The sequence below is a fragment of the Cyprinodon variegatus genome, unplaced genomic scaffold (assembly GCF_000732505.1).
Source record: "Cyprinodon variegatus isolate N-32 unplaced genomic scaffold, C_variegatus-1.0 Scaffold604, whole genome shotgun sequence".
Taxonomy (NCBI): Eukaryota; Metazoa; Chordata; class Actinopteri; order Cyprinodontiformes; family Cyprinodontidae; genus Cyprinodon; species Cyprinodon variegatus.
This window is the reverse complement of record NW_015151057.1, coordinates 111,284-127,781: the sequence shown is the minus strand read 5'-3', so window position 1 is coordinate 127,781 and position 16,498 is coordinate 111,284. Positions and strand designations below refer to the sequence as shown.

The 16,498-nt window shown below is 39.8% G+C and overlaps 1 protein-coding gene across 1 annotated transcript in view; it reads right to left on the bottom strand.

The window, feature by feature from the left end:
- Positions 1 to 7,925: 7,925 nt before the first annotated feature.
- LOC107096186 (heparan-sulfate 6-O-sulfotransferase 1-A-like) overlaps positions 7,926 to 16,498 on the bottom strand; it is a 69,954-nt gene continuing 61,381 nt past the window's right edge. Inside the window, exons 3-4 of the mRNA XM_015392736.1 lie at positions 15,481 to 15,729; positions 7,926 to 11,913 (exon numbers count right to left, since the gene is read on the bottom strand). Coding sequence (XP_015248222.1) covers positions 11,587 to 11,913; positions 15,481 to 15,729 — 576 coding nt within the window. The 3' untranslated portion in view covers positions 7,926 to 11,586. The remainder of the gene's footprint in view (positions 11,914 to 15,480; positions 15,730 to 16,498) is intronic.

The following is a 16,498-nucleotide window of genomic DNA, read 5'->3' as shown; positions in this document are numbered from 1 at the left end:
TCTGCCTGTTCAGAATGAATAAATCACCTGAGTTGATTGTTTATGCATTTCATATTATTTATCCTTAGTATTCAGTGATAGATACAATAACAAGAATTGAACAGTTGTTCGCATATCTTAAAAATGGCTATGATTTTTTTTAGTACAAAAATGTTAAATAATGATTTTTACTGCCTTATTTTGTTTAGATAAACTAATGAACATAAATTGCCTACATTTAAGTACAAACAGTATGCACAAGTGAACACTATATATTTAGTTCATACTTTTTTGTGATAATGCTGTTTTTTTGTTTATAGCCCCAATTCTGCTTGTAAAGATTGAAGGAAATATATGTCAATCAGGGCTGCAACTAGAAGTTATTTTGCAAATCGATTAATCTATTGGTTATTTTTTCGATTAATCGACTAATAATCAGATAATTCCTTAGAGAAGATTTTTAGAAAATTAAACCAGGTAAATTCTGGATAGAACATACTGACAAATGAAAACTGCTTTTTATATCTTAAATGCAAAACATTTAATTAACATTTATACATTTTTTTTTTTTTTTTTTTTTTACAATTTTTATATATTTACTGCTCCAAGTGTTGCTCCATCAGCTAAAGGCTTGTTTTAGAGTCTCCAAACTCCAGTTAACAATTAATCAAAAAACTAAATTAGTTGGCGATAAATTCAGTCCGATTAAATGTTTCAGCCTTAATGTCAATATTGTTAGTTTTTGAGTAAGCATGTCTGTTTATCAGACCTTTTTAGTGGGCTAAAATCTCAATTACACACGTATTGACAAATAAGGTTAAATCTTTTTATACCTTTAAACTGTGAGCTTTAAAGGCTAGAAATCATGAAAGCAATACTGGCTACCAAGGAGGAAGGTGTTGGTGGTGTGGTAGCTCCACTCTTGACTTGTAGCAAAGCACTGTAAGTTCAAATCCTGCAAAAACAATTTTTTCACTTTATCTCTTCATTCATGCATAAGAATTATGATATTTTGAATAGTAAGAGCAATATTTAGCCCTAAATATTTGGCCTTTTTACCAGAAGTGTGCGATATATGCATTTTTTTAAGTGCACACAGACCATTATGGCCAAACAAACAAAACAACTTTTTGTGGTTTTATTGAAGATTGAAATGATTAATTGTGCCTCTATGGCTACAGATATTTCAGATAAGTTTTTACAGTGGCAAACAATGTTAAGCATATAAACAATGTACAGCAATATACAGTAATGTACCGTGTTATAATGAATAGAAAATACATTTATGTAATGAAAGTATTCATTGCATGTTTTACACATTTAGTTATGTTACAGCCTTATTCCAAACTTGATTAAGTTAATCTATTTGCTCTAAATTCTGCAAACAATACAATGTTATGTCAGATTGGAAGTGCTTTATTAAGGATTGTTGGAAAAGTATCAACAATCCATCCATCCATCCATCTTCCACTTATCTGTGGCGTCCAGACGTCCCTCTCCCCAGCCATTTGCGCCAGCTCCTCTTGGAGAATCCCAAGATGCTCCCAGGCCAGTAGAGAAACATGGTCCCTCCAGCGTGTCCTGGGTCTCCCCCTGTTCCTCCTCCAGGTGGGATGTGCCCTGAACACCTCACCAGGGAGAGTCATCCTAACCAGATGCCCCAGCCACCTCAATTGGCTCCTCTCGACGTGGAGTAGCAGCGGCTCTACTCTGATTCCACTCCGGATGACTGAGCTCCTCAACCTATCTCTAAGTAAATTTGCACAGCCTTGGATTTTGTCGATCCACCATTGGTCACAAACACCTATACTTAGGCAGCTTTACCCATTCATCGTTGCAGTGCATCTCGAGCTCCTTCAAGTTGGATGGGAGACTTCTTTGGTTAGCCATTTTCAGGTTTCTCTAGAGATGTTTGATCAGTGTTAAGTCTGGACTCTGGCTTGGTCACTATAGGATATTCACAGTGGTTGCTAAGCCACTATTTAATGATCATAAGAAGTGCAGCCATGTAGTTCAGCCTGTCATAATTAATGAAAGTTATAAGTGGATATTGCTGTAGGCTGATATATTCTTATGTAAGCCATGGGAAATAAATCACAGATAAAAAAAAAAATCTCTCTCTTCTATCTGTTAAAAAACAAAGCCATGACATGAATTCAGACATTGATATATTGAACATTGGTTGGACCTGTTTTATTTCCATACTTTTAGCTGCGATTTCTCTTCTATCAGAGGAGGTGCTTCAAAGGACATCCTGGACCCCTGTGAATCAGCCACGTATAAAGCCCTGCTGTCTCACCCATCTTCCTGTTAGCCTGTGGATCCAAAGGTGTCTCCATCGGGGGGGTCACTTGATTGTCTGTCCCTGCTGGCCAAAAGGGAACACATTCTTCAAACTCTGGTAAAACTGACCTTTTCTGAGAACCAGATAGCTCAGATAATCTATCTGCATCCCTAGCCATAACAGTTCTTCATTCCCAATTCTAATTTTCTGCTGAAATTAAATATTTTTGACTTAGTCGTTCATACTACTAAATAAATCCGTTTGCCGTCAGAATGAATGATTTAGGACAACACACAGCAGCACACTCTTTATAGAAGTAAACAGTGATTCTCACTATCCAGGTTAAATAAAGCTTTTCTGGAAAAGAAAACTCATTAAAGAGGATTCTGGTCTCTTTTGAGCAATAAAATCAGACAGTATCATAACCCCCATCATTAACAATGAAGGAAGAAAAGACAGCTACAAGAAATTGACATTTGAAAAAGCAACCAGTGGCTGCTCTTCCTGCAGATAAGTCTCCATGGATGGGTAGCAGGAGCCCTAGCAATGATGCAAAAGTCAGATAAAATGTAGCATGAAGAGTGTAATATTTAGACTGCAAACACTTTAAAAATGGTTAGATTCAGCACATATAGAAAGAGTTTTTATCACAACCGAAATATTGGAATGGAGTCTATCAGACTGCAGTGAAAATGTCGGATATGAGTCGCAAAGAGGGAAAAAGGATTTGGGTCCCATTTGCCTGCAGTGAGACCATAGCCTCCTTCTTGGCCCTGAAACCCAGCAAACTCACAGAATTATGAATCAGCTGCTGGAATGGAAGTTAATCAGAATTTATTCCAAATGTGTGCAGATTTCACTGTTTGACTATGATTTGAGCTTTAAATTGCATTTTTCCTTAAAAGTCCCTGTGTTTGAAAAAATCAGAGAAGCACAGCATCTGGTGTGTTCTCTAAAAGGAAAACAAGCTTTATTTACTGGTACTAGAGCGTTCACTGTAGAAATCCATCTAAACATGTAAGCACTGGGGTAGGAGTACTTTCTATTAGAAAAAAAAAAAAGTTTTCCCAATGTTCATAGTAGCTATAGCTTTGTAAGCTGCTTCAAACAGGAAATTAATCAACATAATTTTCCACCTGCAACCATTTTGTTGATCTTTTCCTTTAGTGTTCATCGTGCTCTGCATAGACAGTCCCTTTGGGGGAATATTGGTGCCATACAAGAGGCTTCCTACCTACCTGTTGCATGATCTTGATAAAATAAAAGAAGAACATTAAAGGTACTGTGTGAGTTTGTGTCCCAGGGTGCAAAGACATGGCTGTTGCTTTTTCATTTACTTGCTCTGCAGCCCAAATTAAATTGGACGGCTGATCCTCCAGAGGGAGCAGTTCCAAGGTTTGATTTAACATTATATAAAAAGCAGCTCCATTAATTATCCTGCTGGATATGACCTTCACTTTGACATGAACATGTGGACAGCGCACATATCGAGGCTTTAACACACACTCTCACTCAGTAAACTAACTTGAAAGTCAGCTGTGTCCCAATGAGAACAGGCCGAATTATCCTAATAATGTCCTCACAAGTGGCGCTAAACTGAGCCTGGAGGACCCTCACACACGCTGCCCATAGCGCCTGTTCATTTGTCAGGAAGGTGACATCTTCAGATGAATTATGGGAGATGGTTGTCATCTTCTCTGGGGTCACATATGAAATTGTGGGCTCCCTCTACTCGAGCTATCACACGTCAGCCATTTTAGAGGTTGAAAGTCTCGACGGGGGACCAAAGCGACCTCAATTAAACCTTCATTAATATTAATACATTTTGTCGTTTCACGTGAGCTGCCACTAATTAAATGTGTCCCTGGCTGTATAATGGGGGTCAGCCGGGGTCTGTAACATGAAGCTAATTCAGCACATTACAGCTTCCGAACACGGAGCAGCACTGAGCTTAAGTCTTAAATACAGCTGGAGAGGAGGCTGATTGCTGTTTTTAACATTTGCTCACATAAATAATGACACACTTTTTCAATTAGAACAGTTGTTCCCAATGTTTGGACCAGAGTCAAACTATTCCCGGTTGACTCCTGGTGTCAATTATTATTTTTTTTTATTCTTGCAAGATCCTAAACTTGAAATTATAACATATTTTCATTTGTCCCTGTTAAAAAATGGCTTTATATGTAGAATATTTCCCTTTTATTAAAAAAGTGACGTGTATTTGCATTCCACCTCCTTTACTGTGACGCCCTAAATAAATCCAGTTCAATTAATTGTCTCTAGGACTAAGCTTATCTATGAGAAGGGAACCACTTTTTTGTTCACAGCATAATATGAAGGGAGGTTTGCTGGCAAACAATTTATATGGCAGAAAGATCAGATAAGATTAAGGTTAAATATTTTACCCTGAAAGAAAGAAAGTGTGTGTGGCAGAAAAATAACTGGTCACCTTAAAGACACCATATCAAGTAGTAAAACAGAGTGCTGCAGCATCATGGTGTGGGGGTGCTTTACATTAGCAAGGAGAGTTAAGAATGTGAAAGTTGATGCAAACTGAATCCTGAAGGAAACTCTGTCAGAAGCTGCAAAATACTTAAAACTGGGCTGAAGGTTGCCCTTCCAGCGAGAAAACCACTCTAAACTTACCCCCAGAGCTGCAATCAAGTGGTTTAGATTAATAAATGTCAATTTTTATAATAATAATTGAACTTTATTGATCTCACACTGGAGAAATTCACTCTCTGCATTCAACCAATCCCCTTAGGAAGCAGTGGGTTGCCATTGTGCAGCACCCAAGGTTAAGGGTCTTTCCTCAGGGACCCAAAGTGGCAGTCTGTGGGAGTGGGGGTTGAACTCAGAACCTCTGGAGCACCAGCTCAATGCTCTAACCACTAGGCCACCACCACCAATTTGTTATGATGGTCTGAGCAAAGCTTAGGCCTAAATATGACAGAAAAAATGTAAAAAGATGTAATAATAAAATCAGAGAGGAGGGGCATGGTGAAGGCCTCGGTCCTTGATGCAGCGATCCCCGGTTTGAGTCGCAGCCTGCAGATCTTCCACCTTTCCCTCATCCCCATTTCTTGTCAACACCATCTTACAAATACAATGTAAATACAAATGACTGGAGTGAGTGAGAACATATATGAACAAGTGGCTGAACTATTGGGAGACTGTTTTAAAACAGGATTTTTCTTCAGTCCTCAGCTGCGGCTTAAAGTAAATTCCCCAAACAACATCATTTATGAGACTTTAATGTGAATGCGTCTGCAGATCTGTTTTTCATAAGCCTCTAGATTAAAGCTCCATACTGTCACACACTCCTAAACATAACGATAAGCATATGTTTTAGACATTAATATAATTGAGGGATTCTTTAGACTGCTCTCTCTCTGATATTAGTCTGCAAATTGCTGCCTGAGAGGTTTTATTCTGTAATTCAACTGTATTGTCACTCGAGATGATTTGGATGTTGTCCTGAGAGATAAGCCAGACCCAGAGTGGAGGGTCAGATAAAAGCACCAGATGTTCAATCTAATCATTTATAGGACTGCAGATGGGGGAAAAAAAAGGTCCCTGACTCTGCTCTGATCTCTCTCGCTGCCTCAGCTTTTACCAAATGACAAAAAAGTGAGCTGAATCTCTGCAGATTACTTGTGTTTGGAAATTTACCCACATTGTGTACATGACTGTGAAAGTCTAAGCCATGACATCTGTTGGGAATGACTCAACTAGAAACAAAAAAAAAGGAGCTTAGCTATCATGATCGGTGCCATCGAGGGCATCCCTCCAGGATGACAATAGGCAGTCTCTGACGCATGCATGAAAGGCGCCTAATGTGACCTTATAAGCAGAACTCCATGTTGGAAATAACGCCAGGGTTTCTTTGTTTGCCTGAAACGAGCTTTGGAACCATGCAGGAAAGCTTCAGCCAGTTTGACCGCTTGATGATGGAGAATCCCTCAGAGCTGGACTCTCACCCCCCCTTCCTTCCCTGCAGGAACTAGTTCACACTTTCTCACAAGCAGGAGTGCACATGTCCGTCCCTCTGCGGTAGCTTATCTGCTATTGTTTGTTTAGCCCAGCTGCACTTGAAATGACAGTGATCCAGAGCAACGGGGGAGGATTAAACAGTCAGATTTAGTAAGGGAAACTGCACCATTCTTCTTTTCTCTTTCATTTTGTTTTATATAAAATATTCTTTGAAAACAATATTACTATTATCTTTCATAAAGACCCTCTTGGACTCTAATCACCTTACATTCCCACTCTTCTTTACCTTGTCTGTTTTCATCTCCCTTCATCTTACTGTCACTGTCCATGCAAATCATCGTCCAACGCTGCCTTGAGGAGTCAGAGTTTAAGCTGAAGACGTATGATGAGATGAAGGGGGTAACGTCTGCACTTTACTCCTATGACTCCAAGGACAGGAGATTAAATTCACCCCAGCTTGTCAATTCCTTACCTGCCAAGGAAGAAAACCTGTGTGAGTGTGAGTGGGGTAGCATGTTTAGCAGTCCGGTTGTGTCTGCCGGCCAAATTAGGCTGTAGATCACTTTTGACAGGACTCTGGCCGTCATTAGAAATGGGAAAGAGCTGCTTTTTCAGGGTCATGGTCCCGTGGTCGGTTTGGGCGGGTGGTAGAAATGTCCTCCAGCAACAGATGGGTCTGTGGGTGGATATGTGAGAGAGCTGAGGGGCACGAGTTGTCACAGCAATCACAGGGTGAGCTTTTCATGGAGATCTCTTTGGCTTTCAAGTTCTGCGACTCAGATGGCGTTTCCATTTTTGAACAACCACGAGTGGCGGAAAAAAAAAACAAAAAAATAAAACAAGATTTCCCTTGAATTCTTGTTGAAACATGGCGCACCAATTGAAACGAGGAACTTTGAAAAAGTCAGGAGGAGCTGCTGTGTGCAAAGCTCGGGTTAGAACATTAGCAGCAGGAAAGCCACTGGAAGGAGGCTAGGAGGAGTCCTTACTACCTAAGACCGTTTATAGTGGAAACTTCCACTGCACTTCAACCTGAACACATCATACCCATGGTGAAGTAAGGTGGTGAAAGCATAATGCTGTGGGGAAAGAGGAAAACAGTCAAAATAGATGGAGCTGCATACAGGGGAATCTTGGAAGAATATCAATAAGAGAAAAAAAAAACATAAAACAAGAGCTGCAGCTGTCAAGTCAAAACATATTTATTATATTGTCAATATTTTAGGGTGTTTATTGTGATTATAATGTAAATTATGTGTTTTTATGTAAATGTACCACTTTATACAGTGACATGAAAAAAAAAAAAAACATACTGCACTAAAATAAATCTTATAGAGTCTATTTTTACTCTTTATCAGTCCCTAATTACTCTGTCCAATTTTTATTTTATTATTAATTATGTGTAAATTAACAGAGTAAAAGGTTTAAACAGTAAAAGTGGCTTTCCAGTCATAACATTTTTAGTTATAAACGTGTTCCCAGCCGTTATAAACAAAAGATGACTTATTCTCATAATAAACATTCTTGTTAATCTTCAGGTTTCAGATGTTCTTCTGTTTATCTGATAGAGCTCGAGCCATTTGGCAAAGTTAGAGGGTTAGATTGTGCTTTTACAAACCACAAATATATTGGCAAGGTGCTGCACCAAGAAAAACAAAAGATCCAGAAGACAGGTCTGTAAAAATGAAATATTTTAATTGGTGATTTGATGATTCAGTTTTGCAATCATAAAGAAACAAACCCACAAAGATGCATACATAAGGAGGCAGCGACAACCTGCTCATTAATTAAAAAAAACAAAACAAATCCCTTTCACGCTCTCTTTAAACAGAAGGATGATGCTTTACTGTTCTCACAAAGGAAATAAGGTTAAGACATCAGATAATGAAATATATTTGAGCATACCTTTTTTTCTGGAATGATGTCAGTAAAAAGCTTATTTTTCCTTCCACACAAACACACACACACATACAGACAGTATTTGATTCTGATTATCAGTCAAAAAAAATGGAACGATTAAAAACAAAAAATAAACCCCCATAGGTGGAGGATGGGTTTCTGCCTTTTGCTCTACAACAAATGTAGAGCGACACATTTTGGACCGGAGCCTAAACCAACACCGATGCAAACCCGGCTCTGATTTACAAGTTATGGGCAAAATGCCTTGAAGCTGCGGCGTTTTCATGTCCCCAGTTGCAGAAAAAGACAATGACGGGAAAGCTGATATGAAAAGGGAGCTACTCTCCTCCAATATCCGTTTTTCTGTCCCTACGGCATTGCTTTCAAAAATTGTGCAGTTAAAAAAAAAAAAAAAGAAGCACACTGGTGATAAATGAGTTCTAATGCTTTGTATGATCCCTTCATTTTTCTCTCCTTTCATTGTGAATCATTCCATATATAAAACAGAGATTATCACACCACTAAGGCAGGATTCTGTAGTGATTAGCTAAAACCAAACTGTCCAAATTTTAAAAAGAAAAAACTGCTTCCATTATCTACATGTAGTTTAAACTACAACGCACAGCTGCCCGTCTTATTTCCATCGCACTATTGACATCCCTCAGTTTTCTCCCACATTTTCCTTCCAATTTCTCAGCTTAATACCATTAAGAGTCAATCTAGGACTAAGTATTTGTTGCTTTAGGTGAATCAAACACAACAGAAATGAAGATGAGGATTACCGGTACTTCACTTTGTTTTTTCTTTTTTTCCCCTTATTGTTCATGAGCAGGTTCCAAATCTGATCTCATTTTAAAATACAAGCCAAAAGTTTAATTTTAAGGTAAAACAGCGGCCTGCAAAAGTTTTCACACCCTTTAAAGGTTTACATTTTGCCAAATTAAAAGGACACACTTGTGTGGTGTCTGGGATTTTATGTGATCGTCCAACTCAAAATTAGCTCACTTTTTTCCAACAAATAGTATATCTGAAAAGTGCATTGTAATACAAACTATTAAATCTGATACTCCAAAAAGCAACCAATCAGATCTTCTCTAGATACCAGAAGAATGTGCTAACAGCTACAATTGGGGGGGGGGGGGTTATTGCAAAAGAATGGGAGCAACTATTGGTCCGAAATGTGGCCAACATATGTCACATTTTCAGATTTTTAGCCACAAAAGAACTTTAAAAATCGCTTTCTCTTCAGAATTAAGCACTGTTTTGTGTTGCTCCTACAATCCCCCCCAAAATATATTCAAGTTTGCACTAATAATGTGACAAAATGTAAAAATAAAAATACTTTTGCAAGGCACCTTAGCTATAACCTTATCACCCTACGCTTTAATCTAAGATTCACTCAGAATGGGTTTCCTACACCGACATTGTTCAGGGAGAGGATAACTTGCGTCTCCAAATGTATATTTTTTAAAGATATCTAAAGCATCTACTTCCTGCTGTGATTAAGAATACTTGGAGTTGGGGCTAAACCAGCAGCCTGCGGCGTGTCAACATCCAGCCAAACAGTCTGTGGAAAACAGCTCCGGCTGTAACCTCGCTTATCTGTGCAGGTCAACAAGCCGGGGCCCTGTGGGATCATGGGAGCGCCTTTGAAGATACGACCAAGCAGCTGGAAAACAGCTCGTTTTTTTTCTTTTTTTTTTTAAAATAGAGGTTCAAAACCTGGATAAAAAAGTGCAGATCGGTCATATCTTTTTACACAAATATAAATAATTTGAAACTATAGGTATGGGTAACAACCAGAACAAGGAGGCAAGAAAAAGGGCTTGAATTAATTTGATCTGTCTGTAAAAAAAATTTAATAAAAACAAAAAAAGAATTGGTCATGAAAAGAGTTGTTCACAAACATGCACAAACATTCTCACTTTTAACCCAAACACCATTCTTTTTTCCTGTACACACTATTTACACACACATACATACACACTCACACCCACACACAAACTCACAAGTAGTCAAAGAAATTACCGTAGTACAATGCAGACTTAATATCTGGCAATAATTATGTTGACTATGATCCAAGTACATAGAGGCACTGCAACCTCGCCCCGTACGCTCTTTGCACCAACGAACTGCAGGTCACCAAGGCAACGCTTGCCCTTCCAGAGGATGGGACGGTGGCTTGCATGAGATGGATGCTTTTTACAAAGTAGTCAGGGTTGCAAAAAAAAAAAACAGGAGGAAAAGAAAAGAAGCTAAAATGCCACCGACACATTAAGAGCTCACATTGCCATGGTGACCAACAGTTCTGCAGCTCCCATTTCAAGCATTTTTTTTTCTTGCCCGAGTTAAGGCTTCCAAAGCGCTTGCTGCTCGCACTGCACGGTTCCTGGCAACAACCTTCCCCCCACCCCTATCTCACCCCGCTGCTTTCGGTTCCTTCGCACCTGTGTGAGATCCGGTTCTTTAATTGGACGTCTTTCTTTGCAGGACTGAGAAAAAAAAAAAGAATGGGAGAGAAAAAGGCAAAATAATGAACTTGTTAAAGTGACAGGAGCTTTGGGAACCTTTATCAGACACACGGGCGACACCTTTCTTAAAAGAAGCAAGGCTTCAGTAATGGCTATGGTCCATTGTTCGTCAATCCCATCCTTTTCTCGACATATAAAACAATTAAAAAAAACAAAAAATATTTTTTTTTTTTTAGGCAGCAATGTTGGTCTCAGTGTTATTACAATTCGGCTTTTGAACAAAGCATAAAGACCAAAAAAAATAAAAATAAAACAATCTTAAAACACAAAATGAGACAGTTGGAGGACAGTTTGCTCATGAATGAAATGGGTGCTTAATGCAAGCGCAGCACTTCCACTACACGACTTTCTGCAGTTTTTTTTTTTCCCCTGCTCCCTGATACAGTCTCACACGCTGTCACGCTTATTGTCCTTTTGTTCAGAGCCTTTCCAGTTCCTCTGATGCAGGAATATCCGGAAAGAATAACTGAAATTTCACAGACCTGATTTTTCCTTTTTCTCTGGCTCCCCCCTCCCCACCATCAGAGGAGGCGAAGGATAGGGGAGGAAAAAAGCCGGGATGTTGTCAGCAACTTCTGAAAATGTCCTCCTCTGCTCCTTTGCTTGCGAGGTAATGATGATGACGGATTCAAAGAAACAAGAAGATGTAGCAGGGTAGGCGAAAAGGGCAGGCAGGCGGCAATAACAACTGGGCAAACCTCAATAATGAGAGTCAATGCAGCGACCAGCCTCCGGTTGCTATAGCAACCCCCCCCAAAGACTGCGATCCTTTGCGGCCCTGGTCCCAGGTCGTCAGCTTTTTTTGTTTGGGTCTTTTGAAGAAGGCGCCGCTTTCCGCAGATTAGTGTGTGTGAGTATGACTTTACATACGCGTTTCTTTCGTTTGCTCGGGTTCTGTTGCTACCAGCGGTTGATGATCTGGTTCATGTAGTCCTCGGTGGGGAGCCTGGCACCCGCCTCCTCCGTTCTGCCCCCTTCCTCGCCTTCCTCCCGCTCTTCCCTCTCTATGTCACCGTCCTCCAGTGTTGATTGTGAGCTGGCCTGCCCGCGGGAGGGCCACAGACCGACGCTCAGGCCGAGGCCCTGGTGGCTCTGCTGTATGTGGTTCTTGATGCGCTGCTGCCGCCGCTCCTGCTGGCGGGTGTACTGGTAGCGCTGCTGGAACAGGTCCTTGGCGTAGTCATAGAGCTCCATGTCCAGCTCGTTCAGCTCCTCGATACGCTGCACCTGGACCGGAGAGAAAAGGTTTCCATTGATTACCAAGTTACAGAAAGATCCAACCTTAAAACTGGAAGAGGAAAAAAAAAAAGTTTGCTTTTAGAGAAAGAGATACTTTAATCCTAACAGGACAAAAGCAGACATTCCGTTAAGGATTTATAAGTTTATTTTGATAAACTGCTGTATTAAAACTGCTTTTTTCCCCCTTTCATTTAAATCAATTCTCTAACAAACACAAAAAAAATTCTGCTTCTAATCACAATACGGGATATGCTTGTCTGTTTTGGCCACACATAAAAAGAAATGTGTCTGGAAGCAAATGTTGTGTAAGCAAAATGGTTTGAGTTCCTTCCTGATCTGTTAAAGTAGTCCTGCAGAAGCATTTCTGTTTGGGCTGCTGCGTGTTCAAACATGAGCTCCTCCTCCAGCATGGAAGCAGTCTGCAAAAAGCATGTCGACTGAAGGGAGAGAACATGAACGCTTCAGTGACCAAAGCCTTTATTTGGATGGTAACCAAGTAAACAACAAAATAAATGGAAAAACAAAAACAAAAAAGATGGCTGAGCAAAAAAAGCTACTGAAAGTGAATTAAAAATTCATTAAAGCTGGAGTACAAAAGCTTAGAAATAAAAACTCCGGGTGCAACTTCTCTAAGTTAGCCTAAAACTGACAGAAATTAGATTAAATATTAAACTCCTAGTGCAGATTGTTCATCGCTCTGTCCTTAAAACAGGGAGATGCACACAAACTCAGCTATGATACTTCAAAAAATGGCTCCTCCGTGAACCTGAACTAGACACTGTGGTTTGCTTCATACTCACTCGTCTGCAAAGATGTTTCCAAGTAAGATTTCAAGTCAGATTTCAAGTCCTTGAAAGGAAACTCAAATCCGACTAAAGAACTCAAATAAAAGCCAAGTCCAAGTAGAACTTCCAAGTCTTTAGTCCCAACTCCAAATCAAGCCTTCCGCCTATAAAAGCCACTTCCAAGGTGAGTCTCTAGTCTTTGAGGGGGACGAATAAGTACTGAGTTCTTGAAAGACTCGCAATTTTATACCCAAGTCTTTAATATTTAAGGGGAAAGTCCAGGTCACAGCTAAAGTCTCGGCCAGGCAAACCCCAACTATCAAAAGTGGCAAGACCAATCCCAGTCTCAAGTCTATTGTCCTAGGTCCAAGTTAAGGGTAAAGTGGAGCATTTTCACAAATTATTGAAAATAACAGTTTCTTCCCATCCCTACCAGTCTTTTTACCAGGTTCCGGGGCCTTTTGGGCCCTTTGACACTGCCTCTCTCCCTCCCCCGTTCAGGACCTACAAGCAACACCAACGTTACGTTAAAGCACAGTCTACTGTGTATATGGTATATAGCTATGTACCATATATTGCATATAGTATATTTTATATTGTATATAGCTATAGATTTGGAATATATATCTATCTATTTTGTCTGCACCATCAACACCAACTCAAAATCTTTGTAAGTGCAAACCTACTTGGCAATAAAGTGGATTCTGATTCTCTTCACTTAATAAAAATGCAGATGCAGAACCCTGTACCCACTACCAAGAGGGAATGCCTATTAAACGCACGCGAGAGCATGCACGAGCCCATTTCTTCTCGTGAACGCTCTGTTTAAAAGCTGCTGTTCGCATGTCTCATACGAGCTTACTTTCCAAAAGAAGATTTGCAATTTTTCCATAATGTCAGACTCACCAACGGTAAGTGAAAATTGGGACGAGTAAACATATCACCAGAATGACTGACAATTAGGAGGACCACTTATTTTGATGATCCACCTGGAAAAAGAACATCCTCCACTATATCTTTAACCCATTTATCATTTAATAGGGTAAATCTAAAGCCCCCTTCCCACTGGCTCTACTTGTCTTTCTCTATCCCCCAATAATTTTCACATTTCCATCACTGCTTTTTCAGTAGTCTTTCTTTTTTTTAGACCTACTTATCTCTAGTTGTACCAATTGAAAAAAAGCAGTAATGGAAATATTAGAGAACTACTGGTGTCGAGTAGGTGCCTAAGTTGTGATGTTAGTTGTTGAGAGGGAAGTCCAAGTCTAGGCTTGGATTATTTTATTGAAAGTCTGACGTTAAGGTCTTGGTTATCCAGTCTTTTTTCTAAAGTACCATTTAAATGATTCAAGTTCAGGGCAAATCCGAGTCAAACCTAGAGTACTAAACGTGCCAAATCCAAATACAACAACTCCAACCAAAGTTCTTATATATAGTCTGGAGGGAAAAGTTTACATAAGATTTTTAAATTATTGAGAGAAGTCTCAGTTCTTTTAGCCCAAGTCTTGAGTCTTCTGTGTAAATTAAGTCGGACTAAACCCAGGTCTTAACGCTCTCTGCCTAAATTCAAAGAGAGGCGATCAGAGGTGGAGTGGTGGTCAGAGCAATTATAGCATTACTGCTGTTTGAAGGTTTCAAACGAACATTTGAGCATCAGACGAACAAAATGTGATCAAGAAAAACACTGATTTTACAACAAATAGCTGCAAAAATTAAACACAAGACAGTTTTTGGCTTCTTGCAGGCAGCAGCCCCATTAAATGTACTTTACAAAGTGAATGAAAGAATGACCCAAAAACAGCACAATTTTAGATATCCTGAATTGTAATTTTTAAAATTATTATAGCAATTTAAGCCACAGGAGGATAAACATTTGCCTTAAAAAAGGTAAAGACTTCTAGAGAAAGATCTTGAAAGCACAGAGGGAAAGTGTTTTCAATTAATGTGTGTGAAAGCATACCGAGGCAACATGTTGGGGTCCAAATTTGGAGGTTAAACATGAGGGACGCTAATGCAAAACCCGGTCTTTATCCATCAGTGAGAGGCAATCAAATTATTGAGACATAAAGTTCAATCAAAGAAGCCAAGATGACTACATACAAGGCAGACATGAGAAGATAGAAGAAATATTGTTCTTTAAAACATGCAGAGGCTGCAGACTCAAACAAAGCTCTCTGAAATTAGATTTCACAGAAATGCTAATTTTAAGAATTATTTTAACCAGAAAAATACCACACGCAGTTTCCCCACATGCCCTACCTCAAACCTTTACAATGAGATTATTCCTCCATTTATACGATCCACTGGTCCACCTTTTGAGTCTGGGAGCTGTGCATATATTATTCTCTCCGAGCGGCCCGGTTTGATGTTTAAATCACCACGCCGCTGTGCTCCAGAGGTAGATTTTTTTCTTTCTCTCATTTTTTTTTGCAGAGAAATTGAGCTTAAGAACTCCCACACTGGGCCAATCAAAGTGTGAAGAGCTGGTTTGAAGCTGCTGTCTTTTAAACAGCTACAGTTATCTCAGTCCATTTCCCAGGAACACCCGACCAGACTATTTACCTTTTGTCTCCCCATACACACGTTTGTGCATTTATCTCCTTTTCAATTATTTTTTGAATGTTTTTTTTTCTGAGAACATATCCTTTTTTTCCCATAAATGAAAGGAATATTTAAAGGATATATTTTAGCACAGGTTGTTTTGTTATCATGGTGCTGATTAAAACAGGTTTTTCCTTGCTGTCATTTTTATTATGTCTGTGGTACTGACCGTAGCGTTGTCCAGGTCCACTCCTGCAGCCCGGGTGCTGTTGTACTGCATGAAAGGCCTGATGAAGCGTAACCTGAAGGTTCGTTCGAAGAGGAACTGGGTTTTTCTCTGGTACTCTGTGAGCCCGAAGAAGGCCATGTCCCGCAGGTTCTTCTTGGCCGACTCCAGCAGCAGCTGGGCCCTCTTCTTCTCTGGAACCGTTGACATGTTGTAGCAGCCGACCAGGCTCAGGTCGGCCAACATACGGACCTGTTGGTGAAGGAGGAAGAGCAAAAGGAGGTTTATGGGTAATGTTTCTACTTTTTTTACAGGCACCCCTACAGCATTATGCTCCCACCTCTATGTTTCAAAATGGGAGTGTGTTCATGCAATATAAAGGGTTTCCTTTCATACATTATGTATGGAGGCCAAAATGCTAATTTTTTATCTCATCTGACCAGAACAGCATCTTCTACATGTCTGTATTCACTGGAAGGAAACTGGAAACAGCCTCCAATAATTCTTGGTCCCCTTTAAACCACTTTGTCCTGATCTTTCCAGCTGAGCTCTAAATCCCTGCAGGGCCTCACCTAATCAATGCTCTCCTCTTCAGTTTAGGTGGATGGCCATGAGTTTAGATAACCACTACAGGTCCTCTTGCTTATTCATGTCTTTTTCTTATCATAGCCCGTATAACATTTGGAATAAAACCATTCTGTTAGACAATAAGTTGTATTATGGAGGCTGGCTGCACTGGATTTGATTTGGAAAGTCAAAGTAAAGGGGGTCTGGAGTTTAAGCACTTTTATCCACTTCTCTGTTTTCTGTGGTGAATTATTTTATTGAAAAGCTGTTGTACAGCTGGGAAGCTCTTTCAGTGACAAACGGTTTCAGCTTAGAGGCACAAAGGAGCGCCTCTGCAGATCTTTCTTTCCTTTCAGGCGCTTTTGGACTTCATAACGTTTTCTGCTCCCAATAAAAAACACAAACACTTTCCTATAATCATATCACCAAAACAGACCTTTGGCATTGTTCTCTA